The sequence below is a fragment of the Semicossyphus pulcher genome, unplaced genomic scaffold (genome assembly GCF_022749685.1).
Source record: "Semicossyphus pulcher isolate SPU_LCO1_2020_fin unplaced genomic scaffold, fSemPul1.0.p SCAF_26, whole genome shotgun sequence".
NCBI classification, from domain to species: Eukaryota; Metazoa; Chordata; class Actinopteri; order Labriformes; family Labridae; genus Semicossyphus; species Semicossyphus pulcher.
In genome coordinates this window covers 625,001-650,386 of record NW_027211700.1, presented here as the reverse complement: position 1 = coordinate 650,386, position 25,386 = coordinate 625,001, and the positions used below count along the sequence as shown (strand labels likewise).

The 25,386-nt window shown below is 46.5% G+C and overlaps 2 protein-coding genes across 3 annotated transcripts in view; one reads left to right on the top strand and one right to left on the bottom strand.

Annotated features, from left to right (window-relative positions):
• Window positions 1-25,386, bottom strand: part of nf1a (neurofibromin 1a) — a 71,159-nt gene that overhangs the window by 31,272 nt on the left and 14,501 nt on the right. Inside the window, exons 15-35 of one of the 2 annotated variants that reach the window (XM_069676524.1) lie at window positions 24,960-25,039; window positions 24,353-24,476; window positions 23,256-23,502; window positions 22,864-22,937; window positions 22,665-22,748; window positions 21,860-22,243; window positions 21,184-21,323; window positions 20,979-21,101; window positions 20,023-20,106; window positions 19,619-19,735; window positions 19,275-19,456; window positions 18,979-19,190; window positions 17,733-17,894; window positions 17,532-17,629; window positions 17,082-17,217; window positions 15,873-15,935; window positions 11,392-11,550; window positions 9,989-10,086; window positions 9,724-9,870; window positions 9,493-9,639; window positions 7,570-7,680 (exon numbers count right to left, since the gene is read on the bottom strand). In XM_069676524.1, the coding sequence (XP_069532625.1) occupies window positions 7,570-7,680; window positions 9,493-9,639; window positions 9,724-9,870; window positions 9,989-10,086; window positions 11,392-11,550; window positions 15,873-15,935; window positions 17,082-17,217; window positions 17,532-17,629; window positions 17,733-17,894; window positions 18,979-19,190; window positions 19,275-19,456; window positions 19,619-19,735; window positions 20,023-20,106; window positions 20,979-21,101; window positions 21,184-21,323; window positions 21,860-22,243; window positions 22,665-22,748; window positions 22,864-22,937; window positions 23,256-23,502; window positions 24,353-24,476; window positions 24,960-25,039 (2,972 nt within the window). The remainder of the gene's footprint in view (window positions 1-7,569; window positions 7,681-9,492; window positions 9,640-9,723; window positions 9,871-9,988; window positions 10,087-11,391; window positions 11,551-15,872; window positions 15,936-17,081; window positions 17,218-17,531; window positions 17,630-17,732; window positions 17,895-18,978; window positions 19,191-19,274; window positions 19,457-19,618; window positions 19,736-20,022; window positions 20,107-20,978; window positions 21,102-21,183; window positions 21,324-21,859; window positions 22,244-22,664; window positions 22,749-22,863; window positions 22,938-23,255; window positions 23,503-24,352; window positions 24,477-24,959; window positions 25,040-25,386) is intronic. The other variant, XM_069676525.1, reaches the window with a different exon arrangement.
• LOC138604622 (oligodendrocyte-myelin glycoprotein-like) lies at window positions 978-5,931 on the top strand. The gene is made up of 3 exons (XM_069676579.1): window positions 978-982; window positions 2,588-2,800; window positions 3,774-5,931. Exons 1-3 carry the CDS (start codon window positions 978-980, stop codon window positions 4,756-4,758), a joined length of 1,203 nt encoding a protein of 400 aa, XP_069532680.1. The 3' UTR covers window positions 4,759-5,931.

Here is a 25,386-nt window from a genome sequence, read left to right as displayed (position 1 = left end):
ATAAAGATTCTCCCCGTACAGTTGTCATGAAGAGAGAAATGAGCTATAGAGACCCAAACTGTTTTTTGTACCAGGCTGTAAACATGTTTATTTCTGCTGTAAAGTTTAACATGGGGCTCTATGGGGACTGACTCACTGCTGGAGACAGCCTCAAGTGGACACCAGAGGAACTGCAGGGTTGTTTGTTTAGTTATTTGTCCCAGAGCGGCTGCGTTTATTATTTTCTGTTGGGTCATCGTATCAGAGACATGAATTGCCGATGCACTGATCTCTCCATGGAGGGGAAGAAAATGGTCACCAAGTTAAACTCTGCATAAAACAAAGTGACGCAATCATATGAAACTTTGTGATCGGCAACTGCAAACTTTAAGTGAAAGTTAGCCATGAGCCCTGTCAGGTCTTGTGGACCAATATCAGTGAGCTACGAGGCTGAATCACTTTGCAGAGGTAAGAGAGGCCGGATAGTTAGAGACAGTTCTCTGTGTTATGAGCCACATCTTCATCATAACGCACGGATATTTTATCTTCTGCTAAAATAAAGTGTTTGAAGTGTGTTTAAGAATACATGTGCAAGAGAGCGAGCTCCTCCGAGGCATGCTGTAGTCAGCACACACATACAATCAAACACACACACACACTTCAGCTTTAGCTTGCTTCATCAGCAGCAGAGTGGGCTGGCTCGCTGCTGCAGCTCTCCCCTCTCCCTCCCTCTCTCTCTCCCCTCGCCTCTCCTTCTCCTGAAACAAACCTGGAGCTGCATCGGGAGCCTGCAGAGCGGCGGGCAGGACAGGAGGCTGTCTCTTGCAGGCAGCATGTTCAGTTCCATGATACAACTTCCACCAAAGCTACAAAATAAAGCTTGAGACCAAAACCTTCCGACGGCCGAGAACCAAAAGAGCACAAAGGCAGAAACCAGCCGGAGCTGCAGGAGGAGACGACAGGACACAAGGAGAGATGACGGAGCAGCACTAGAGAGCATGAGGTGAGTGATTAGAGATGGAAAAATGAGGAAGAATGTACGACCCAGATTCACCTGACTGGAAGGGCGGTGATTCCTTTCCTATTTGCAGGGAGCTACACCCTGCTCTGTTACTATGCAGATCTTAGCATTCCTTAGAGACAGAAGTGATATTACAGATTTAAGCACACACACAAAGGAATTAGTCACGTGAGGTAATGTCACAGCAGAGAACCATCGCCGTCGTGAATAATGCAACCGAGCGAGGAAATTTCTGGAACCTTTGAAGCCTCCTAAAGTCTCGTCTTTGGAAACACAAACACACATGGACCTCGGCTCTTTAGCTCGGCACAGCTGCAGCAGCAGACACACAGTTAGTGTATCACCCTGAATGAATTGTGTCTCACTGCAGCACTCTGAGCTCCCGTCCCACTGGCAGTGCTTCAAGCCGGTTGGCACTCAGGATGACTAGCACCGGTATAAAATGCACCAGGAGCAGGCGAGCTAAGCTAACCGTCCCACTTCAGAGCCGGATGGTCTTTGACAGGAGCTCTGAATGGACATGTTGACATTCAGAATAATCAGCCTGCTCTCCATGTTCTGCTGCAGTTCACAGCATCAGAGGCTCTGTCTTTCTTTCACTCATAATTAAATAATAAAAACCACCTCTACAGATTTTGTCAGAATAGAAGTTATGCAAGCAAAGTCCCAGAGAGAGGGCGGGCTGAAGTTCTGACGAGCACGTCCAGAGCTTTATCGAAGCACGTGTGATGCCTGAGTAATGCTGCAAAGGACACAGCTAACATTCACTAACTCAAGAAGACTTTAAAAAACAGCAGCAGCATAAATTTAACAAAAGCTCTGCAGAAGATGAAAGGATAAACCTGGGCTAGCCTCCCAGGCAGCCAGCCTCCCAGGCAGCTCGCTTTATGTAACACAACTGTGAATGTGTTTGTGAGACCGAAGCCTAAGAAGTTGTTGGGATGCTGTTCAAAGGGTTAAAAAAAAGGCTTCAGATTCAAATTGTTTTCTGTTTTTTTGCCAAATGAGTTGACTCGAACACAGAAGCTGTTTGGAGCACAACAACGACAGCTAAATTAATTACAAAGGATTTAAAACAGAAGTTAAAGTATCAAATGAAACACCTGCCTTGCATCAGGATCACATTCATTCTACTGGTTTCAGTAGGAGTACTTACAGACATTCTAACACCCTCAACATGACGTGGTAACATGCTGCAGATTAGCAGCTCATGCTGACCACGGACAATGTGCTCACATTTGCTCATAAGCACGAGACACAAAGTTAAACTAATGGGGGTCTTCGTCACATTCTCAGGTATCAGAACAAATCTTTACGGGAACATTGGACCAGATTTGGTGCCAAAACATGAAGTACATATTAAAATGTGTCATAAGACAGCTGATTATGCTTCTTGATGAACAGGGATAAAGATCCATCAAGAGGGGACCAACAATGTCTGTACACATCTCATGGCAGTTGATCTGATGGTGGATCGACCAACACCAACAACCCCCCCGAGACAAACTCCTCAGACGACTTCAGTAAGCGCCCTGTAGTGTCCTGCCTGCCTAACCTTCTCCTCCACACTCCTGTCTGGTTTTCCAGAGCCCGGACCATGCCTGCCTGCTCTTCCTCTCTGCTCTGCCTGCTCCTCCTGCTGCTGGGGGGGCTGCTAGGAGGTTCGGTGGTGTCCATCTGCCCGGCCGTGTGCTCCTGCAGCCGGGGACACCGCGTGGTGGACTGCTCCTCGAGAGGCCTAACCAAGCTACCGCCTGGTCTGCAGCACAACATCCGCTTCCTCAACCTCTCTTTTAACAGGTCAGTCCCTCTTGATAAAGAAAAGATATACTTGGTCAGTGAGTGGATGGTAAAGGAGAGGGACGAACTTCCAGTCCGTGCTTCCTGGTGACTGTGCGAGCAGGCTTTGTTACTGTGGTACTTTGAAGGACGAAACTGCTAAAAATATGTGTCTGTCCCAGATAAAGATCTGACTGAGCCTTAAACGTGACCAAATTAGAGACGAGAGCAGCTAATCATGTCATCAAAAGCTTTCTCACCTGCAGTGTAGCGATGGAGATGATAACAGTAAACATACTTTAGACGAGGGAGCACTTCAAGGGCATCGATGGACGTTTGAAAAAGTCTTCATACACATAAAACTGGTGAGCAAAAACAGAGTAAGTCGTTTCTCTTCCTCAAAGGATGTTTGTGGCTCGTAGCTGTGGCAGCGGGAGGAGCAGTATCAGTAGTACGAAGTGTTTTTGGACTTTCTATCCTATTTCATTTCAGTGCCCAGACATGGGCACTCTAAAGCTAGGGGTCGGGACCATCTCGACATCCACTGGCTCTGCTCTAATGACGAGTGCGCCCATATGATATACAAGCCTACATAATATATAGAAGTGATGAAGTGGCTCACACGTCCTCTTCAAGTCCAACTAGACACTTGAGATGTGAGAGTGAAGGTCGTCAATACTTCCTGTTTTTCAAACAGTCTATAAATGGAAACCAGAACACTTCCAAAGATGCAGGACCGGGGGGGGCATTAGGGTTGGACCCAAGTTAACAAACTTGTTGTACACAATGCTGTGCATCACTGGGTCAGCTGACTGTGCCCAGACTCTAACCTAAAGACGCACTTCCTTTTAGCATTATCCTCACCAGTTCTCTCAGCCGAGTTACAGTCACAGTTCACTGGGGTTTTCTGAGGTCCTTTGCTGGCTCTCTATACGTTAGTGATGTTGTCAGAATAAAATCCATCTTGTTGACTGCTCCTTTATATATCTTTTAGCTTGCTGGATCTGGACAGCCAGCTCAGCCACTATGCCCACCTGCGAACCCTGGACCTGTCCTACAACCGCCTGGAGAGCCTGCCGCCTTCCTTGCCAAAGTCTCTGTGGGACATCCGAGCGGCGGGGAACCATCTACGCTCGCTGGACAAGAACGACACGGCGTACCACTGGAACCTGAAGGTGCTGGACCTGTCGGACAATGAGCTGGAGAGGGTGGTCTTCATCAACAACACGCTGCCGAGTCTCCAAACTCTCAACCTCAGTCACAACCGGTTCTGGACCGTTCCCACCAACATGCCACACAACTTGGAGAACATTGATGTGTCCCATAACTATCTCACACAGATTCTGCCCGGGTCGTTGGATCGGCTGCCGAGGCTGGCTCAGTTCTACTTGCATGCAAACCGCTTCTCCTTTTTGTCCGAAGGGATCTTTGATAAGCTGACGGGGCTGGAGGTGATGACTCTCGGGGATAACCCGTGGGCTTGTGAAGAAGAAGAAAACATAACGAGGCTCCTTAAATGGGCTGAGCAGACTCGTGCAACCGTCTTAGGATGCCCCTGCTACACCAGACCCATCTGTGGGCAAACCCACGTGGCAACACCGGGGAGGGAGTGGCACTCTGCGCTGTTCACAGAGCCCCCGCTGTGGGTGGATAGCAGAGGTGAAGGGCATGATAGTCAATCGCCTGCAAGGACTGCAGATGTCACAGCGAGTTACCAGGCGAAATCGGCGCTTTTCGAAACGGGAATATATCAGGGCGCAGGAGAAGTGAGCGATTCCAGCGATCACATGGTGTTTGTCTGGACTTCTTCCACTAGTTTGGACAGTTTCTCCACACGCACAAGCACAACGGCACGGCCACGGTCTTCAACGAAAAAACCCAAAGTGGCTAACTCTCGGAATAAAGGATCCGATCTCCTTGTCGAGACTCACACTGTCAGCCTGACTGTGTTAGTCATTACAGCGTTCAACATCTTCTGACCACATATAGAACTCCACACACACCCGATTATTCTGGACAGTGAATGTTCGATAAAGTAACTCCATGTAGCACTTCCATTTTCAGATCCCTTGTTACGACTGTTACTGCCTTCTGTCAGCACCACGTTTATCATAATCTTTCCCAATAGCAACATGCTAATGTCCCTCACAATCCTGCACACAAAGACAAACTGTATAAACCTGCAAGACTACTCAAAATATCTGTATCAGTGGTTCAAGTGGAGTGCTAATGTCAATGCTCAACTCTCAGTATAATGCTTGCACACTGACAGGCTGCTGTGTTCAATGCTTTCTTAATAATAGTAATGCTTGTGCTACACGTGGTCCTGCTGAGCCACAACAGGATGGAAACATGCATCACATTCCAGAGCCCCGTGGAAAGTTACCAATAAAGGGCTGGTTACACGAAAACATTAGAAGTTCTTTGATTAGTTTGAGGTTTTCTTATCTTCTCGACATGATGTAATAAAGAACGCAGGAAGTTACACTGACAAGAAGAGAAACCAAAGCACAACAAACTAGACCCATCAGATCAGAACTGTTTTGTACTCCGGACAGAGATCGTCGTTACACCGCCCCTTTCATTTCTTATGTCAGTTTCTTAATCATAATATTGGTGCTGTTTTTATTATGGTTAGGCCTTTAAATAAGTCTGTTTAAAACGGGTTTCTGTCACCCTAACTGTTGACTCTTCATAGAAAGGACAGGAGAAACTGGACGCCTTTAAGGGAAGTGGTTGGGTCTGGAGGGGTCACCAGTTGTCTGACCTTGAAGCTTTTGGTTTAAAGAAAAAGCATCCTTTGTTTCAAAACGTCACTTCTCTCCAGATCTCTGTTACTTCAGTTAAACAGGTTCTTCACAAGATGGAACAAAACCGTGTTTGTAAAACTTGTTCCTGCCCGACAAAGGCGACCTGAGGACACACAGACAGTCTGGAGCTGCAAAGGCAGTGGAGGGTCAGAGGTCGTCATAGTGGATCCTGAGGTTACAGCATCTAGCATGACCAGATCTGTGCCGATTCCACACTGTTAGTTATCAGCATGGTTAATACAAGTTTCATTAAGTTACCTCTCTGAGAACAGTTCAGTGTCCAGCCTGCCACTGTATCACAGCCATGACGAACAGAGTGCTGACGTGCGATGGGAAGTTCAAAATAAAGGTGTATAATTAAGATGATGGTACGGATCCATTCCTTCTCCACTTTGCATTGATTAAATCGATCAATCAATCATCCAATCACTCCAACAATTACACCCCTCCTGAATATGAGCCTTAAAATGTTCATGACTTGTTGTTTTTCAGTCTCATCAGATTTGGCCTGGCTCGGAGTGTTCCTTCTCAGATCAGCGGCACACAGACGAGAGACCCACCTGTAAGATTTGTTGCTGTAAGTTTTCTCTGAGTGCGAGCTGTGGGCCAGACATTCATTTATTTCAAGTTAACTATGATACAACAGTTTGGAGTCCCGTCACTGTCGTATTAAACTACACGGTTTGCAGACGTCTGGATCTGAAGGTGTGAGAGAAAGCAGCTGAGCTAAAGCAGCTGCAGCTCAGCCTGCAGCCCCTGAGCGCTGCTGAAGAGCACATTATTTGTGTTTCCACTGATGTGTATCTCCTGCTCTGTTAGCTTTGGGGAGGAAAGTCAAAGCTAATTATAACAACAAGTCCATGTCCCAGAACTGAAGGATTGTTTACGTCTATGTGAGATTCAGTTAAATGAACAGAAAACAAGTGGAGCCCTGTGGGTCCATAATCCATCACTTCAAGGAGATCTCAAACAACCCTTATGTCATCTGAGCGCCGTTCCTGTCGCCTAGCAACAGGTAACTAGCTGGCTAACTAGCTAATATAATTAACGTCACTTTAACTTATTTTAAAGATAGTTTGTTTCAAGGCCCCTTTCACTATTTAATAATTGTATAGCTAACTATTCGAGTAAGTTGAAACGTGTATTCTACGGCCGCGTGAGAGTCCGCCATCTCGTTTAAATTGGGCCACGATGAATCTCCGGATACGTTGGGCCCGGGAAAAGGAGGACGAATCTGAAGGAGCCTTTGAAATGGGACAGCCTTCGACACGCTGCTGTGACGCGATGGGCCTTCAAATCCCTGGAAGGACGCAGCCCCTGAATTAGTAATCACCCACAGACTGATGCTGTCTTGGACTTCAGTATCTTAAGGGTGCATTTTAATTGTTGAGCTCTTACAGGAGGTCTGTGATGAAATCTAAAGTTTGGAATCTCTCGCTCCTCCTCTCTTCCTGTTTCTAAGAAACCCACCACAGCCTTTGTGACCCTGTGACCCTGTGACCCTGTGACCCTGCAGGCGGGATGAATGTTTCAGCTCGCGAAGGACAAAAACTTTAAAGGGCTCCTCCGAAAAGTTGAACGTCCTTATTTAATATGTCCAAGGGGTGAACTCCCCACCCAACATAGGTTAGAGGAGAAATCCTACAGGTGGAGGCAGCTCCTTCCCTTCCCATGCATATTGCACGATGCCACCTCTGCATGACTAACAGTTAATTATTATCACTATTGTTTTCTCTTTAGTTCTAATCTTTTTCATTTGTTTCCCGTCTCTTCTTGATGTAATAATCTACACAGTTCTCATCAGTATGTTCCTGCGAGCATTGTTCTTCTTTGGTTTTGTTCTGTCACGGTGTTTCAGCTCAGCTCTGTGACTGTAACAACCTCCAGCTGCTCCGTGTCAAAGTGAAGAAAACAGAGCAGGTCATAATCACACAGTGAAGACGTCGGCTGAGAGAGGTCACATTCATGACCAGGTCTTACCTGCGGGCCACGTAGTAGAACACGGGGTTCCCGGTCTTGGACGTTCCCGCCTGGTAGAAGATGTTGAGGGTCTTTAAGGCTTTAAATTCCTCCTTCTCGTGGACCTGGTGCCTGCAAGACCGAACACGGGGCTGATCAGGATCAGGGTTCATGAGAGCTGCTGTATCTTAAGTCAGCTTTTATTACAGTGGGATTATTTTATATACTTTTTTATTACAGTATATTTTGAATCGCAGGGGGAGTCTATCATGTGACTAAGCCTTCATGTTTAAACTGAGTAAATACTGAATGTATTCTACGGCCAGAGGTCTGCTGACAGACGATAACGAACTATGAACACAACTCAGTTCACTGACAAAGACGTTCATGCACCAAAGAAAGATTTTATGTTGTAAGACTGTTTAAAGACGGTTTGTGTGATCAATAATGAAGCTCTCTGTGTCCTCGTTCAGAAAACAAGTTAACTCTTCTTTCTTTTGCTCACTGCTGAAACACTATTAACCAATCAGATCTGTTTACGCTGACTCACAAGCTCAATACAAAAGTCCTCAAACAGCCGAACTGTACAGGCATCAGTGTGGAAAACAACACATGTTGTTGCTGGGTCGTGGATGTTCACCGTGCTGTGGACCGCTGGTGATTTCAGACAGTCTCTAACTTTAAAGTTTGTGTCCTGTGGATTTCAACCACCTCCACATGTTCCCGTCCTCCATCCATGAACGAGCGAGCAACAAAAAGATGACGAGAAGATGAAGCACAGCTAGAGGCCAACCTCTGCAGCTCGTTCACGTAACAGAAATCTATTAAAGGCGCAGTCATCATGTCACTGTCTGAGTCTCAAGTCTTTAAGACGTCTCACACCAGCTAATGAAACAAATACATGCTCTTGGATGTTTTACACTACACTATTCAATATTCCCATGTGCCTTAAACGCACCATTTTTAATGCGTAACAGATTCAACACCTACTGCATGTTTACAGCCAATTAAAGACACTTTATCTTCGTAGACTAGGAGAGCCGTAAATACCCTGAGATATCGTTAATAAACTATTATACAACAGTAAGTTCAGACCAAGTCGTCTGATTGGACAAGAGGCTTTCCATGAGTGGGGATATAGAGAACAACCTCACTGGGACTTTTCACTCCGTGTATCACTCCGCCTCAGCCAGGTGTTCATTAAGGCCACAGCAGAGCGTGTGTGTGTACGTGTATGCAGCTGGTTCCTCTCAGTCACACAGCAGACTCTCACTTCACTGGCTGCTTTATAAATGAAATCAAACAGATGATTATACATCATACAAAGCTGATCTGTGGTCACATGGTGACACAGGTGCAGGAGAATGTTTGTGTTGCTTGGCAACAACAGTCCAGTTTGGGTGAATAGTGGAACTAGTTGAGTTGTTGGCTGCTTGTGTAACTGTTGAATAAAAGCAACGATGAAGCTGAGAGGAAACAAAAGAGGAAGCAGACTGAACCCAGGAAGTCTATTTAGAGGACTTCTCCTTTAACAGCAGCAACAGACGAACACGTCTCATGTACAGGGAGCACTTATTCTCTGATGAGTTATGTTCAAAAAGGATTGATGTTAAAAATGACAAATTGATTTTGTCTCATCCAGACTCAAGTTATCTGATCGATCAGACTTCAGAAGGATGAAAGTTTCCTCTGCTTCAACACAGGAAAGATCTGATGTACCTTATTCCATCCTTCTGTCAATCAACGTACACAATTTAAAACAAGAGACAATTTCAAATATCATCGCTTCTATAAACGCCAGCTTTGACTGACAGGGGCTTTTTCCAGGGGCAAACTGCTCCTTTAAATATTTATTTAAAGCGCTGATGAGCATTTTTAAAAGAGCAGTTTTCTACTGTTCATTCATAAAGCAAAGATGACTCATTCACCCAGCTGCATTCCTACCTGGTCATGAACTCCTCAAACTTGGAGCTGGTCAGGTTGAGACTGGACCAGTGCGTGTCAGCCACAGGTTTGTGTTCAGGAGGCCCCAGGTAGGCCAGCAGGGTCGCCATCTTGTCAAAAGGTCTCCTGCCTACGGCCTTGTGGTCCCTGGAGGTGAAATCATCACAAACCATGTCATCAAAATGATCATAGTTTATTCTTCCTGTGCTGGTTGAAAAGAGGCTTCCTGACCTGTTACTGGAGAGGTACTGTCCGATCCTCTCCTGGTTGTTCCACAGCAGGCGGTGCAGAGCCAGCACGTTCCCGTCGCTGATGAAGGACAGGCTGTGGTTGACCGAGTCGCTGGGCGGAGAGTCGGAGGCGATGTCCAAGAAAAACCTGTTAAAGAGAGAGAAGAATAAACAAGCCGACAGAGATACTCCACAGTCACTGCTGTAGGAAGAGTTCATCTGAGTTAGCATCGTTAGCATCGTTGGCATCGTTAGCATGGCCTCACCTCCGTGCTGAGTCAAAGTTACTCTTCACAAAGTCGTTAAAAGGCCTCATGTGTTCTTCTTTAGTGAACAGGACGTGGTTGGCAATGCTCTGCAGAATCTGGAGACAAGAATACACAACATTAAAAACAAACAGCAGCTCATCTCAGCACGTCTTCACCTCGCAGCGCGGCCCTACATCCTCCCTCTGCAGATATCTGCAGTGGGGACTAAATGTTTCCCGCCGTCTCGTTTGTGTCAGGAGGAGCCGAATCAGCAGCAGAGTGTACAGAAGACATATGTATTGTTAGTGAGCACATGTTTAAAAGAAGCTCACACTACATTTAAAGCTGAGAGCTAAATAAGAGACAGTCACTGTGTGGTTTATGTTCTGATTGGTCGACTAATCGCTTCAGTAATCGAGTCGCCGATCAGAGTAGTCGTTAGATCACAGCAGAGTTAGAAGTCTTTCTTCACTTCAGCATTAAAGAACAGTCACACGCTCTGACGGGACTTCTGCCCAACACAGGAGCAGCTTCTGTGCTTAAATGGACTGAGCTTATAGAGCTACTCGTCTTCAGGCCACTCGGAGCACTTTTACACTACAGGTCACATTCAGGCCTTCAGGAGCAATCTGGGGTTCAGTGTCTCGCCCAAGGACGCTTTGACTGCAGCGGCAGGGAATCAAACCGCCAACCTTTAACCGACCACAACCGCCCTGTTTTTACTCTATTAGCACTCAAGCTAAGAGTAAACTAAAGCTGCTTTTTCACCAGGAACTACTTTCTAAGGTATGAAAAGGTTCCTGCTGCATGTTTTTGTTTTCACTGCCGTCTTAAGATCTGTGAATATTGTGAATAAAGTCTAATCAGTGCACCTCGTCACTTTATTGATGTGTAGAAGCAAAACATACTAAAAACCGAACTCACTAGTTCTCGGCTGCAGATTTGTTTAAAATGGCGGCTGAGATGACGTGCAATGGGAACTTTTCAGATGAGTCCCACCCCAAAGTTCCCGTACTTTTGTAAAGTACTTCCCAGACTTTTTAAGGGGACTTGTTTTTATGTTTGTATGGGGTATGATAATAATAATATATAATAATATAATAAAGTCCCTGGAACTAAATTTAGACCCTGGTCCCTGTGGAAACACATGGAGTTCCTCCAAAGGTTCCTAGTCCCTGGGAAAAGTTCCTGCAGTGGAAACGTGACTTTAGACGACGGTTTAGTTTTGATCAGCAGATTTGAACATGCTTCTATTTGTTCTCTATTTTTATCCTTTAATACACACTCCCTTTGTGTTAAAGTGTTAGGAAACTATGGATTTAACCATATTTATGACACAACCAAACCACAGTAGCACTAATTATCTCAGATGTCTCGGAATGAGAATACGTTTCCCTTCAGTCAGGTGCTTCTCTGCTTACCTTGGACATGAGTTTGAGGCCCCGCTCTATCCGGGGCAGGGGCTTCTTGTCCAAGATGCCGGCCTCATAAGGAGACACAATGGCCGGGTTGACAAAGCGCAGGAACATGGCGCTGCCCACGGCGCCGATGCTGTTCTGAGGGAACCGCTGACTCACCACCTATGTGAGGAGGAAGAGGAGGGGGCCGGGGAGGACGAAGGAGGGGCAAACAAAGGGGAAACAGACAGGACAGAAGAGAAAGGTTTGAGCAGGGGATCAGGTTCGAGGAGAGGGAAGGAGAAAATATTGACAATGAATTTCAGTACATTAAAGAGCAAAGGAGGGGATGATGGAAAACTAAATATACAATGTGTGACAGAGCAGAGTAAGGCGAGCCATGACAGGAGGGAGACGTATGAATTCATTTTGGGCTGTAACATGAGCCACAAAGCTTCCAGTTAAAGCCCAAGAGAGAGAAGAGAGAGGAAGAGCAAGACAAGACACCCGACCGTTTCCTCTCTGTGGTGAAGGATGGAAACTGGAAGTCATCACAAAATTAAAGGAAGGCGGAGGACAGATGAGCCATGAGTTGTGGTGCGAAGCGATGGATGAGCATCCACAAACATCACAACCTGAGCATCCCATCGCTTTGAAGCAAAGCAGAGCGAGTGTACCACAATCCAACATCACAGACTGGACCGCCTGTCGCTCCCCAAGCTTTTACTGTGACGACCTTCTAGAACACAGATCATCACACCTGCTGCCAGAACATATTTAAGGGCCCTCTTTTTCTACATCCTGGGCTCTAAATAACAAACAGGTACAAAGTGTGTGAGTGTCTCAGTAGATGTGGAACAGGCTGTAACGGCTGCAACATAATCCTTGATGGGTCAAAGGTCGTCCACTAAAAGTTCTTGTTGTTTCCACTGACAGGCTCAGATTGTTATTCTAAGTGTGTGACAACATGACAGAAAGGATCCCTACAGAGATAGACCTTTTTGTTACAGAGGAAGATGATTGTTTTAACCACACACAGACGTTAGATCGCTCTCTGCACACACACCAGACTCCATTCAGAAAAACACTGATTTAAGCTCACAGAACAGGAGCTGATGCTCTGCTGCTGCATCGATCGAGGAGTTAGTTTGTGTGTTTGTGTTATGTTGGATTTCAGCACCAAAGTCACACAGTAACATAAAAAAGTAATCGATCGAGGCAGCAGCAGAGCTGAAAGTCCTTCGTCTCTTAATAATGAATGACCCCGCCCTCTTCCCCGACCTGTCTGACTTCTTTGTAGCCACATCGACACTATCATACCTCTGAGAGATGTAGGGGTGTGTTTGTCCATCGATCGGAATCCATACAGATTCAATGATGACGAGTGAATACGATCGACGCAGAGGGAGATTTCTGATATGGTTAAATGGGTTTATGATATTGTCTCGTGTCATGAGACCCCATCAGGCCCCTGAATTTAATCCAATCAAAATGTTTATGTGGCAGACTTTGTGACCGTTTTGAAGAAACTTGTGATTAACACTCAGCAAGGCCAAGACTAAACACCCTCCAGGGACGACAAAGTGTATCATCCCGTATCACATCATATATCGCATCGTACCGTATCGCCCAGCTCAGGCTTAAGAAATGACCTTTAAATGATGCAAGATATAAGCAAACATAAACATTGCATGGCATAAATGTTGTGATACATGCGTTTCTGATGGATTCAGAACCATGCAACTGGAAAAACAACTGCAAATGAAGCATTACTTTATATTTACACCACTGCCACGTTTAAAGTTAGCAGACAGGATATACATTAGGCCTTGTGGAGAGGAATCAACATCTAATCGACCTCGGGACCGTTTTGACTGAAACTGGACTCTCTGAGGCGGCTGTGAAACATCCTTCTGTCTCTGAGCTCGTTAAATGTTTCACATCATCCGATGATTTCAAACCTCACAAACACAACAGCACAGTCTGCAGTCACATCTTTAAATCACAGACATAAAATACAGATTTACTACATTCACAAACAACACCAACTCCTTGGCTACAAGCAGCAGCCTTTAGACCTCTGCCAGGGTCTGCTGGTGGGACGAGCTCCATTATGTTTGGCTGCAGGAATGAAGCTGCAGACTCGCTCTCCTTTTCATTGTGTTGAGCTGTTATTCACGACGACTGTTTTCATCCAGTCATCATTAAAGTAAGGAAATGCCTACCTTGCTGTTACACAGCAGCATATTACTATAATGGCACAATATCTGACATATTCTTACTGTACAGAGATTAAACCACAGGTAATCTAGACTTCTGGTGCACTCCATCCAGACCAACCAGCTTAACCCTGCTCCATCTACAACTCAGTAATCAGACGCATGAATCAAGCAGCCAGCCTCTGTTTGTTAGTCAGCATCATCTCTGCACGTCAGGAGAGTCTGAATGCTGACTCATTAAACGAGACAGCGTTTAACACACTCCAGCTCATCTTGTACAGATGATGCATCTTTGCATCTTTGCATCTTTGCATCGACCGTGATGACGTCATGTTATCGGAAACATGACCTGTGCTGTAGGTCTGAACTCACCTTTAGAAGTCTGATAAGAAATCTATTTGTAGTTTTTGAACAGAACGAAGTCCCGGGCCTGTTTAACCACAGACTGCATACAAAGATGGCCGACATGACAGCTCCCGAACAGTGAAGCCAAACCCTCTCTATCGCCTCTGACAAGTTTACTTTTAATTAGTTATTTGATGCTGTCAAAATGATGATTGACAGCTCTGTTGACCAATACGGCTCCTGCAGCCAATCAGTTCCAGGTGAGCAGAGCGGAGGACGATCGGCGAGAGGAGACGTAACTAAAACAATCACTACAGTCACTGAAGTTTCCATACCTGTGAACTTTAACCTCAGACCAACACAAGAAGCTGTTCTGCTGTTAAACACGCCGGCGTGCGGGATCCTTGCTGTTATTTTGGTAAGTTAAGTGTGTGTTTGGGTTAGCGGAAGTGGCTACGGCGGCGCCACCCGCCGATCTCTCCTGCGCAGACTCTGGCTCCGTATGACGTCACCATCGCAAGATGGCAGCGCCTATCACAGGGGCTGTTTCGGCATCACTTTTGTACAACGGGAGCAGATGGAGACGCGTCGTCCATCTTTATATACAGCCATACAACACAAAGACCTGAATGTTTTGTTTACAGGTGAATCTTTCATGTTGATAAAATCTGGACTCTGTCTAAACTCATCCAGCTGGTGACAGTAAACTAAACAGATGATTCACAACCAGTGCAAGCAGTGCATTTGTGTTCCTGTCATCTTTATACTGACGACACCAAAGAGTTTGTGTGTTTCAGGAGTCACTATTATATCAAGTCCAGTTTCACTTCCCTACCAAACCTTACATATATTAAGAGCCCGGGCTGTCAGCTGCAGGAGTCAATCCACAGATGATATGAAGACGCTTCAGCTACAAAGTATTCACATATAATTCTTATAGTTATTGTAGTTTTATTATAGGTTTTATATTCAGACATATTGAGCAGTTTTTCAGAGCATACAGGACATGATCGCGGCCCTGCAGACGTCTGCGCTCTCCTCTGCGTCTATCCTCAACTTCCCTCGGGATCTATAAAGTGTCTGTCTGTCTTTCAACCCTGATCCCAAAGAAAGTCAGGGCGATGTGTAATACGTGAATATATCACAATCTTTTGTTTTATATCTGTTAAATTAAAAGATATTAAAGGTTCAAACTGAACTCAATCAGCACAGACTTTAACGGCTGCTTGTTTGTCACTGAGTCCAAAGTCCTTCTGTGAATCTGGGTCTCATATCTCAAACTGCAGCTTCACATCCAATCAGCATGAAGCGTGATGATGTTAGCACACTCTGCTTTTACAGGTGGAGGATTAGGATGAGGTAAAGAGAGAAACTGGAGTCCTCTTTAGACCCATGAGCGCTAAGAAGCAAGCAAAAGAGTGTAAGCTTGATCCAATATGCAGACGACTACCTCCTTTTTACCCCAGTGATTCTGAGATCTTTAATAATGCGGAAAAAAGGAAACCAACCCATGACAGACAGAGGCCAGTTTATCAGAATATTTCATCAACACCAGTCAGGTGTGTGTGTGTGTGTGTGTGTGTGTGTGTGTGTGTGTGTGTGTGTGTCTGTGAGACTTATATACGATGGACACACATGAGTGCAGATGAAATGTTCTGAGAAAACGTCTCCAGAAGTGCAAACAAAGAAAAGATCAGAGATGCCACAGTTTCCTGCAAACTGTTAATTGGAAATACATTAAAATGGCGCCGATATTAGTACAATGATTTTCAGAGGGGGGTTGTACACAAAGTTGAATATGGAGAAAAGAATAAAACATTTCCACCAAATCAAAAACCAAATGAAGAAATAAAATAATCAAATGAATAAAATGCAAAAAAAGCTTTTTTTTTGCTTCAGGGGGAAAAAGTGTCTGAGGGAAAGAAGTTTCTCCAAACTTACTGCTTTTTTGTTTTCCTTTTTTTCTTTTACTGTTGCTTTATTCAGTAGAGAGTGGCAAGTAGCCTACAGAACAGAGATGAGCACAATCATGGTCACAGCACCGGCTACACAGACACACACACACACACACACACACACACACACACACACACACACACGCGCTGCCCTGACCATTCACATCCAGTAAAACAGACAAATCAAAAACTGCTGTTAGAAAAGTTTTCATCACTGCTCAGGGGACATGAAGCGTGTCCATGCATGCGCTGGCGTGGTGTCACTGCAGCAACATTAGTGTGTGTGTGTATGTGCGTGTTGACGTGTGTGTGTGTGTGAACAGCTGCAAAAGGAAATCCAAGATGGAGGATGATAAATCAAAGATGTAAACACACAGGAAATGCAGCCTCTGTGATCAGAAGCCCAGACTTCTTCTTTAAGGTGCAGCTGTGAACATCTCTGAATGAATGTAGAACATAAGGTGTTATTACTCAGGTGTTAAGCTCGAGCTTCCATCGACAGCAGTGAGGGCGAGGCGGCGGCAGCAGAGGTGTGAAACAGCTCTGAGTCACACTGTGTGAACATGTTGGTGTACCGAGTTTACGCTAGAACACCACCTGGTGGACATATTTGGTGTTACAGGTGAGTCAGACGTGATCACACCTGATCCATCAATACATGTGTGCATGCAGAAATACTGTTGTTGGAACATTTATCACGTTAATTAAAGACTTTCTGACCAACTTAATCAATCACTTTGATGCCGTTCATTTGTTGGAACACAAAACTAAATATTCCAAAATAAAAGCATTCTGATATCTGCTTCCATCGTGATCACAGAGCTGCTGTTCACACCTGTTGGCTCAGTGACATGTGAGGAGCTTTGAACACCAGGTGATACAAAGAGTCCTGTGGTGCTGATGTGTATAACATGTGTAAGAGGAAACACGTCCTTATATGGGAGTGATGACACAGAAGGTGTAGATGTTGAGTGTGTACAGGTAAAGGTGTGAGCAGTGTGATGTAGAGAGCAGTGAGCGGAGCAGCGTCAGAGGCCTCAGAGTGGAGAAATGTGGCAGTCCACACACACACACACACACACGCGCACACACACACACACACACACACACACACACACACACACACACACTCAGGTGAGGGCAGAGAGGCTGGGTGGTGAGCAGCAGGGGGGCGTGGTGTGAGGGGGGGGTGTACCTGGTAGAGACAGTGGCAGACGCTGCGTAGCTGTGGGGGGAACTCGTTGGACGAGCCGATGATGGCCTGGAAGAAGCGCTCGGTGATCTGCAGCAGGTTCCTCTGGTTCTCCTCCAGGTTCTCTCCTTGTTCCAGCCTGAGGACACAAACAGGAAGCTGTCAGAGACGATGGAAACGGACCTCCTGCCGTCCCAACGCCCTCAAACGAGTCCTTCCTAACGAGCAGCATCGGAACTTTTTACTTCTGTTTATAGGGCGGGTAAGATTTTTAACATGATCCAGTTTGAATCTACTCAAATATCTTAACTTTGTTCTTCTTGCAAGAGAAAGCTGAAACTATCATGCAAGCCAAGATGTCTGCAGCGACAGATTAAAGGCTCCGGCTGATATGTTTGATTATTATGCAACAAGTCTGCTGCACGCTGACAGATCAGTGACGCAGGTACTCGCCTGGTGGGGTCCACCTCAAAGCTGATGTGTTCAGGGGTGGTGATGACTCCTCTTAATAACGGCTCCAGCAGCTTCTGCAGGTACGCGGCCCCATACACCTGACAACGTTAAATAAAGTCAGTAACACACACACACACGCACGCCCGCACGCACACGGGTCGTCCAGCTGATATTTAAAGTGACACACGCGGCGTCTTCTACCTTGAAGCAGAAGGTCATGATCTTGCTGGCCAGGCTGTTTCCTCTGAACAGAGTCTGCATGGAGTCGGCCAGCTCCACCTCTTTGGAGAACATGTTCCACAGCAGCTGGTAGAGGAGGTGACGGGAGTCAAACAGCGTGACCAGGACCCGGGCCAGCTCGTCCTGCAGATATTACAAACACACACACATCAGTGCTGGAGGGAGCGCTTCATGGAGATATGATGCTGACCCTTTAGACCCCAGAGAGCCCCAGAGCCCCCTTTATTCTGAAATCCTGCAGACAATCAACACACGGACAATAGAGCCCAAGCTTCATATCGTGGTATCACTTTCACTTAGCGTCAGTATTCTGTATTGTATTGTTTTCTGTATTGCTCGTGTGTCTACCTGCCCAGGGACTGCAGGTGGAAAGCAGCTAATCAGCTGAATGTGGTGCAGTGCCTCTCCTCTCTTTAACTGAGACTCATGCATGTTGCACATGGTCCCTGACCAACTAAACAATAAACTAAACTAAAACCGAACAGGAAGTGGGACCTTTGTCTTTTATTTTGAAAGCCAAGAGTCACCAAGTGAAGAACTTCAGGACACTTTTGTTTTATTTTGAAACTTTAATGTTTTCCTTTGAAGGAGTTAGAGACATTGCTCTTACTTTGAAAGTCTGCTGTAATCAAGGGCAGAAGGACGGGTCTGTTCTTCTTTCGGAGCCTGTGGTCATCCAGTGAAGAACAGACATTTCTCTTGTTTTCGGTGTTTGGGACATTTTTCCATTTAAGTGTGAGAGAGTTTTATTTTATTTTTTACTTTACTTTCCTAGTGAAGCGACATTTCCCTTTTATTTTGAAAACCTTCATATAGTGAAGAATTTTCAGTAATATGCTTTTCATTTGGAAGGACAATTCAGACATTCCTCGTTTATTTGAAACCTCAGCGAAGCATGTTGGCGATTTCTCTTTTATTTTGAAAACCTAGTTTTATCCGGGTAATATGTTTGGAGATTTCTCTTTTATTTTGAAAGTCTAACATCATCTGGTGAAGAAGTTTGGGTCATTTTTCTTTTATTTTGAAAGCCTAATGTGATTCAGTGTACGATGTGTTTTGATGTTCGACACAGAGAAATGTTTTGATAGTCTGAAAAGGAAATGTCGTTTTAGTGCTTTTATTTTGTATTTTTTGTAATGTGCTGAATCAAACTGTTCCTGTCTGCATCATGTTTGAAACCAGTCTTAGATCTGGAGGCGGTACCCACCCACTGGGACCCGGGGACCACATTAGCCAGCGCCATGGCGATGGGCAGCTCCCCCTGGTCTCCCATCATGGTGACCAGCTCCACCAGCCTCTCGAAGCGGTCGGCCAGCACCGTCTCTGCCAGCGTGTCGAACTCCGTCCCCTGCTGCAGGATCTTGGTGAGCACCTCCATGAAGGTGGCTCGAGTCTGCAGGTCTTTGTGGTAGCCCAGACCTGCAGGGGGAGGAGCACAGCACTGTGGTGTTCACGGGGGACTCTCTCAGAGGCTGCGAGTGGAGCTGTGTGATGCGGACTTACCGATGGAGTGCATGAGGCCGCTGTCCACGTTGGCGTTGAGTAGGTTGGACATGGCGAGGACGGTGCAGTGACGGAGGGAGGCCAGGCGGCGGGACATGCCTCTCTTACGCCCCCCCACCGCCTGCCCCTCGTCCTCCACCTCGCTGCAGTCGTTCAGCAGGTTCATGAAGAGGGTGAAGTACCTGCACACCAACAGACACAGCTATCATCCTGACTCCTCCTTTCCCCACATGTGCAGGTACATGTGTTTTATCTTTAATCTTAATTTGTACAAATAAAGAACTTAAGGCATAAAAACTGAGCGTATTCTTTAAACATCTTGTGTTGACTTGTTTTGTTCTTACTTGAGGAACAGCTGAGATTTGGCCTCCATCAGCTCGACTCCGTCACCCTCCTCCGGCTGCAGAGGAAGACCGGCTAACAGAGACACCACCGCCTCCATGCTGGCCTGGTCCAGGTCCCTGCACGCACACAGACACACACACACAGACACACACACACAGACACACACACACAGACACACACACACACACACACACACAGACACAGACAGACAGACACACACACAGACGCACAGACACACACACACACACAGACAGACACAGACACAGACACACACACAGACGCACAGACACACAGACACACACAGACACACACACACACACACACACAGACACAAAGGAGACGACAGTGAGGAGGGAGCCGTCTCAGCTCTTTACACAGAGTAGGGTAAATGTCAGAGCTGCACCTCGTCAGACACTTGATGTCGTCATCAGCTGCCTGGTTGGAGGTTCCCATCACCCAGTCGGTCAGATACTCCACCATCTTGTTCCTGAAAACAGAATGAGACCTTACAGACCGACTCAATCGACTGAACCAAGAGGACGGGTTTCTGCAGGTTTAACCTGCATGTAAATTTAACAAGTCTTTGGATCATTATGCACCGACAATAACGTCCAAACTGAGTGTGTGAAAGTTATGAGATCTGCCTCCTTCCATCGACCCCTGAACGTGCTGTTCTGGAGTCTGCAGAGCTTACTGTGATCGGGCTGAACCGTCTGCTCTACACGTTCCTCCATGTTAGTTTTGTTTTGAAGTTTTGTTCCAGTCTGAGCAGTGAAGTTATAAACTTCAGAGGCCAACAGGTTTAAGAGCCGTTTTCATCCGATGCAGGATATTTACATTCAGACTATTGTCGATCTCATCGAGTGTTAAAGACTCTACGAGGAGAGGAGACATTAAGGAGCACAGACCAGCACCAGCTTTCAGCTTCATTCCCGTCTCGCCCTCTGAGTCCGTTAGATGAATACTCTCAGATTTTCTAACACCCCATCTACAACTTTAATTTGACTCTGCGTATGTCAGCTTCTTTTAAGCCGCCGTCTTGCAGCTTCTCCTCTCTTGAACAGTGTCACACACTTCTAAATATAACCGATGTTTTTAGTGTCCACAGACTCTGCAGCAGACGGCTGTGAGCTCGGGCTCGGTTGACGCAGAACTAAAACACTTGCAGTGGATGAAGGAGGTTTATATTTAGAACAAAGTCCTCTCTTTTATTGCATGCCGCCATGTTGACTTGTTACCTGTGTCCGAGGAGAACATCAGTCTGAACTACCCGAGCTCAGGGAAGCTTTCTAACATCCTCCATGAAATGTAACAACAGATAAAGCCTGTGTGGCCGACACTTGTCATCCTGCCTCTGACCTGAACTTCATCTCCTGGCAGAAGGACAGGTCGTCTCGCCGCTCCATCATCACCTCCACCAGCTGGCACAGCTTGGTCTTGATCTGGATGGCGTGGACCATGTTACCCAGGATGCGCACGTACCTGCAGGGCGGAGCACAGGTCTCAGTACAGTGAACATGAGCTATCACCGCGTCAGCTGACTCCACAGACAGAGAGAACCCACCTGACCAGGTTGAGCATCATGGTCTCGATGCTGGCCTGCCCCAGGTGCTCAGAGCTGCCCTCTGTGTGGTTATCCAGCAGGTTCTTCATGATGGCGATGGTCTGCTCCACAAACAGCGTGTTCGTCTCGTTGATGGGAACCTGAGCGCATGAACACCACAGGGTACAAACAGGATGTAAAGCTAGAAGTGAGGTAACATGACATCAGTCCAACATGCTGCTGTAACAGGATCAGTCCAACATCAACACAACGAGCTGGAAGCTGACGTGAGGACATGACTGTGTTCAGAAGCTTCACTCTTGTGTTCGTACAGCCTGAAACCTGCAGGTAGGAACTGGAGCACTGCTGATTAACCTGGAAACATGTTGACACTTCAGTTTATTTCAACTTCCCTTTAAACCGCCTCAGTCAGAAAACACAGCTGCACGGCCAAGAAGACGTTTACAACAGAGCCACAAGGGTTCAAGTTATTCTCAGTGTGCTTCTACAGCTGCTCAGGATGATCATTCAGACCTTTAATACTTAGACAACAGATACATGTGCTTATTATTAATGTCATAAAATGTTACATTCATAAGAACTCAGAGGAGACACTGGCTGGATCGACTACCTGTGATGCTGAGTGACCATAGAGAGAAGAAAAGCAAACTGTGTGAGGAGCTGCTGCTGCACTCACCGGCCCCTGCGTGTCGAAGAACTTCCCGATGCTGTTCCTCAGCTTGTTGAACAGCATGGGGTAGAGGGCGGGGCTCAGCTCCAGCCCCAGCAGGTCTTTGACGTTGGTGCGCACGTGGAGGCCGACCCGGTCGTGTCCGCATACCAGCAGGGCGAGCAGCCGGTCCAGGAAGCGGCTGACGGGCGTCTCGCTGGAGGCCGAGGAGGAGCAGGAGGAGCCGGCGGGGTTGGACACGTCGCAGGGGCCCATGGAGATCATGGAGTGTTTGCGCTCGCTCATGGGGCCCATGGGGGGGCTGTAGGTGGCGGGGCCGGGGGTGCTGCGCTGCTGGAGACAGACGCCGCCCAGAGCGCACAGGAAGCCCGTCATGTTGATCCACTCCTGCTGTGAGGGGGGGACAGAGACGCTGAACGGCAGGAGAACACCAGAAACACTACGGAGCTGCAGGACGGACTCAACACAGCATCTGAAGCTCCACAACAGATGATGCTGATCATCTTTATTGATTAACCTGCCGATCAATGTCAGGATTGATGGATTCATTGTTTAATCTACCAGAAGTCCAAAGATCATCAGTTTCCTGAGACGCTCACGTTTAGGACGCTGCACTCAAAACATGTTGGAGCTTCATGCAAATCAATTTTCTTTAAGTCATCTGAAGGATCAATCGACTGATCGTTGCAGCTTTAGTCCAAACTGTCTGCAACTAAGCAACCGTCTTACAAGTAGTAACCTGCAGGCTCTGCATTCACTGCCTTTCCCTCAGTGCATCAGGTATATGAACTTTGATCTCTGACACTCTTACCTGCCCGTCGTCGGCTTTGTTTTTGGGGAAGTTGAGAATCTGTTTGGTGACCTGGTCCCACTTAGCGTACGTGTCCTCCCAGGCCTGAAGGAGGAACCAGCAGACGATTACGTGTGCAGAAAAGAAAGATGAAACATGACATCAGTTCATGAATGGAAATAGAACAGTGTGACTAAAACTGTAATTTCAGTGTGTGCACCTCGATGTTTCCAGGTGTGGGGTGCTCTATCCTCCTCAGTAAGGCCATCACCCTCTTCTGCAGCGTGGAGCGACCTGTGGAAGCAACGCCCGAACAGGGAGCACGTTTATTCTGCTAGTAGGACAACGAGCACAGAGATTTAAAGATGTGCATCATTTGTGTTTCCATCATCAGATCAGCTCCATAACCTGTGGAGCCAGCGCGTTTCATGTCCCCCTAATTATGACAGAGTTTGACGTTCCCTGTTTTTTGTAGCTCTGCATGTTTGAACTTTTCTTCGTCTTTGTTAGAGACAAACACTTTCATTCATTTTCTGGATTCATGGATCTGTTTAGTCTGTAAAAAAACAAACGCTCCCTTTGAGACTCGATTCATCTCTCAGCAGCACTGACCTGTCCCCATCATGTTGCTGACGGAGGCCAGCTCGCTGAAGGTGGCGTAGTTGGGCAGGATGTTCTGGACGGGCACCTCGTCGGCGGCGCTGCGGATGTCGGCCTCCTCACAGAGGTGACGGAAACACGACATGGCCACCAGCACGGCCTCGGTGTCCGGACTCCACAGGAACATGTAGAGACTCACCTCCAGCTTCGTCTGCGCCTGCCGGCAGATCGGGATCCCTCCGCCCATCGTGGCACACTCCTGAAACATCCAGAGGAAGAACAGGTTACACACGGACAGACGGGGTTTAGTTTGGTGTTCCTGTCTGACACCTGAGGGGCCACAAATCAGCTGCTAGAGGAGGAAACTCAGTGTGCCACGGCTCCAAGCTCTGCACGGAGAGAGAGGTCGAACAGCCGTCACGGGGTCACCAAGTCTTTTACTTTGAAGGGACAAAAAATAAAATATAATACAAAGAAACAAAAACCATGTTCAACTTGAACAAAGAAATAAACTAATTATGATGTTTAAATGTTTAACAAACAGACCCAGACTCACTTGACCTTCTGACACGGGTCAAAGGTCAGCTCTCAGGTCATATTGTGTCCACCTTAAACACCTCTAACGTGCAATAAGAGATAAAACTGTTGGACTGAATCTTTGTAATTAATATAAAGTCATTAATTAAAGTATCTGTTGGATTATTGTATGGAGACAAAAATCGTCTTTCCTCTCCTTCCTCCTGGTTTTTCAAAGTAAAAGTCGATTGGATCAACAGAGCTCTAAAGGGACTACGTATTACACACGTTGTCCAGGGGGGGGGCGCCAAAATCCACACAATAACAGTTCCTCACAGCTGCTGTAAACTAAATATCTGATGTTTGATACTGACGCTGCTTCATGAGGAAACAACATCTTTTATTTCTTACGTCTGATAATCTGCAGCGTCACTGTGTCGATACAGAACTCCCACAGCAACATATAAAAAGTCAAAGTTATCCCAGTCCTACTCAAGATCCAAACCGATAGCTGCGATCCGATCACATGACTACTGAACACCTGGTTCCTGCAGACAACAGCCGGGCTCTGGAGCTCAGGGTCGGGTCAGTACCTTGTTCTTGAGCAGAAACTTGTTCCTGCAGATCAGGATCTCCCGCAGCCACTTGAGAACTTCTGTCCCGTTAACCATCTGCTGACCGATCAGTTTACGACAGATGAGGAAGAGAACCTGAGAGCTGCAGACGGAAACAACGACAGGTGAGCGTCATTTACCTGTCGGCATCAAAAGGGCATAAAGACTTCCTGTGTTTCTCACATGGAGACTTTATTTAACGTAGGAAACAGGTGGAGTCACAGAGACAATGTTCTTCATGTTTCTGTCCGTCTGAGGAACACTACTCTGTTACACCTGTCCACCACAGAGTGAGACAGGTGCACTCCTTAAAGTGAAACATCTCACACTGATGATCGGACATTAAAACATTTCATCGGACTATTCTAAGTCAGGTCAACGTCCCTCTGTAGATCCTGTAGTTTTAGAATGCTTTGTGTTTAACACTCGTCAAACTGGGAGCAGATACAAACGTACATCTGAAATCTGATCAAACTAAAAGCTAAACTGAAACATGTGAAGGAGCCTGAAGGCGCTTCAAAACAAGCACACACAGCTCTGCATCTGACAGCCTGGTCTCCATGGAAAGATGAGGACTGTTTGGTACCTGATGTCCCAGAACGTCTCGATGGGGGCGTCGGGGTTCCACAGCTCGATGGTCTCCGGCTGGTGCAGAACTAACAGAGCCTGGAACCGGACACAAGGCCGAGAGGAGGAGAGAACCAGGAGGAGGAGAGAACCCGGAGGAGGAGAGAACCAGGAGGAGGAGAGAACCAGGAGGAGGAGAGAACCCGGAGGAGGAGAGAACCAGGAGGAGGAGGGACGGGGATCAGGAGACGTGTTAAAGGACAATTACACAAAATATTATACAAAAGAAGTAAAAAAAAAAATCTCCATTTCACAGAGTTGAACTTAATCTATGTGTGTGTGTGTGTGTGTGTGTGCGCGCGCATGTGTGTGTGTGTGTTTCTTTCACTTTCTATGTTTCACCATGTTGCCGTTTTTTAAACTCTGTTAAGTTTGATCAAACTAAG

Bases quoted from the DNA above. Each gene is read 5' to 3' on its own strand.
- LOC138604622 (XM_069676579.1), top strand. The intron at 2,801-3,773 runs GTCAGTCCCTCT...TATATCTTTTAG, and splicing joins CTCAACCTCTCTTTTAACAG to CTTGCTGGATCTGGACAGCC.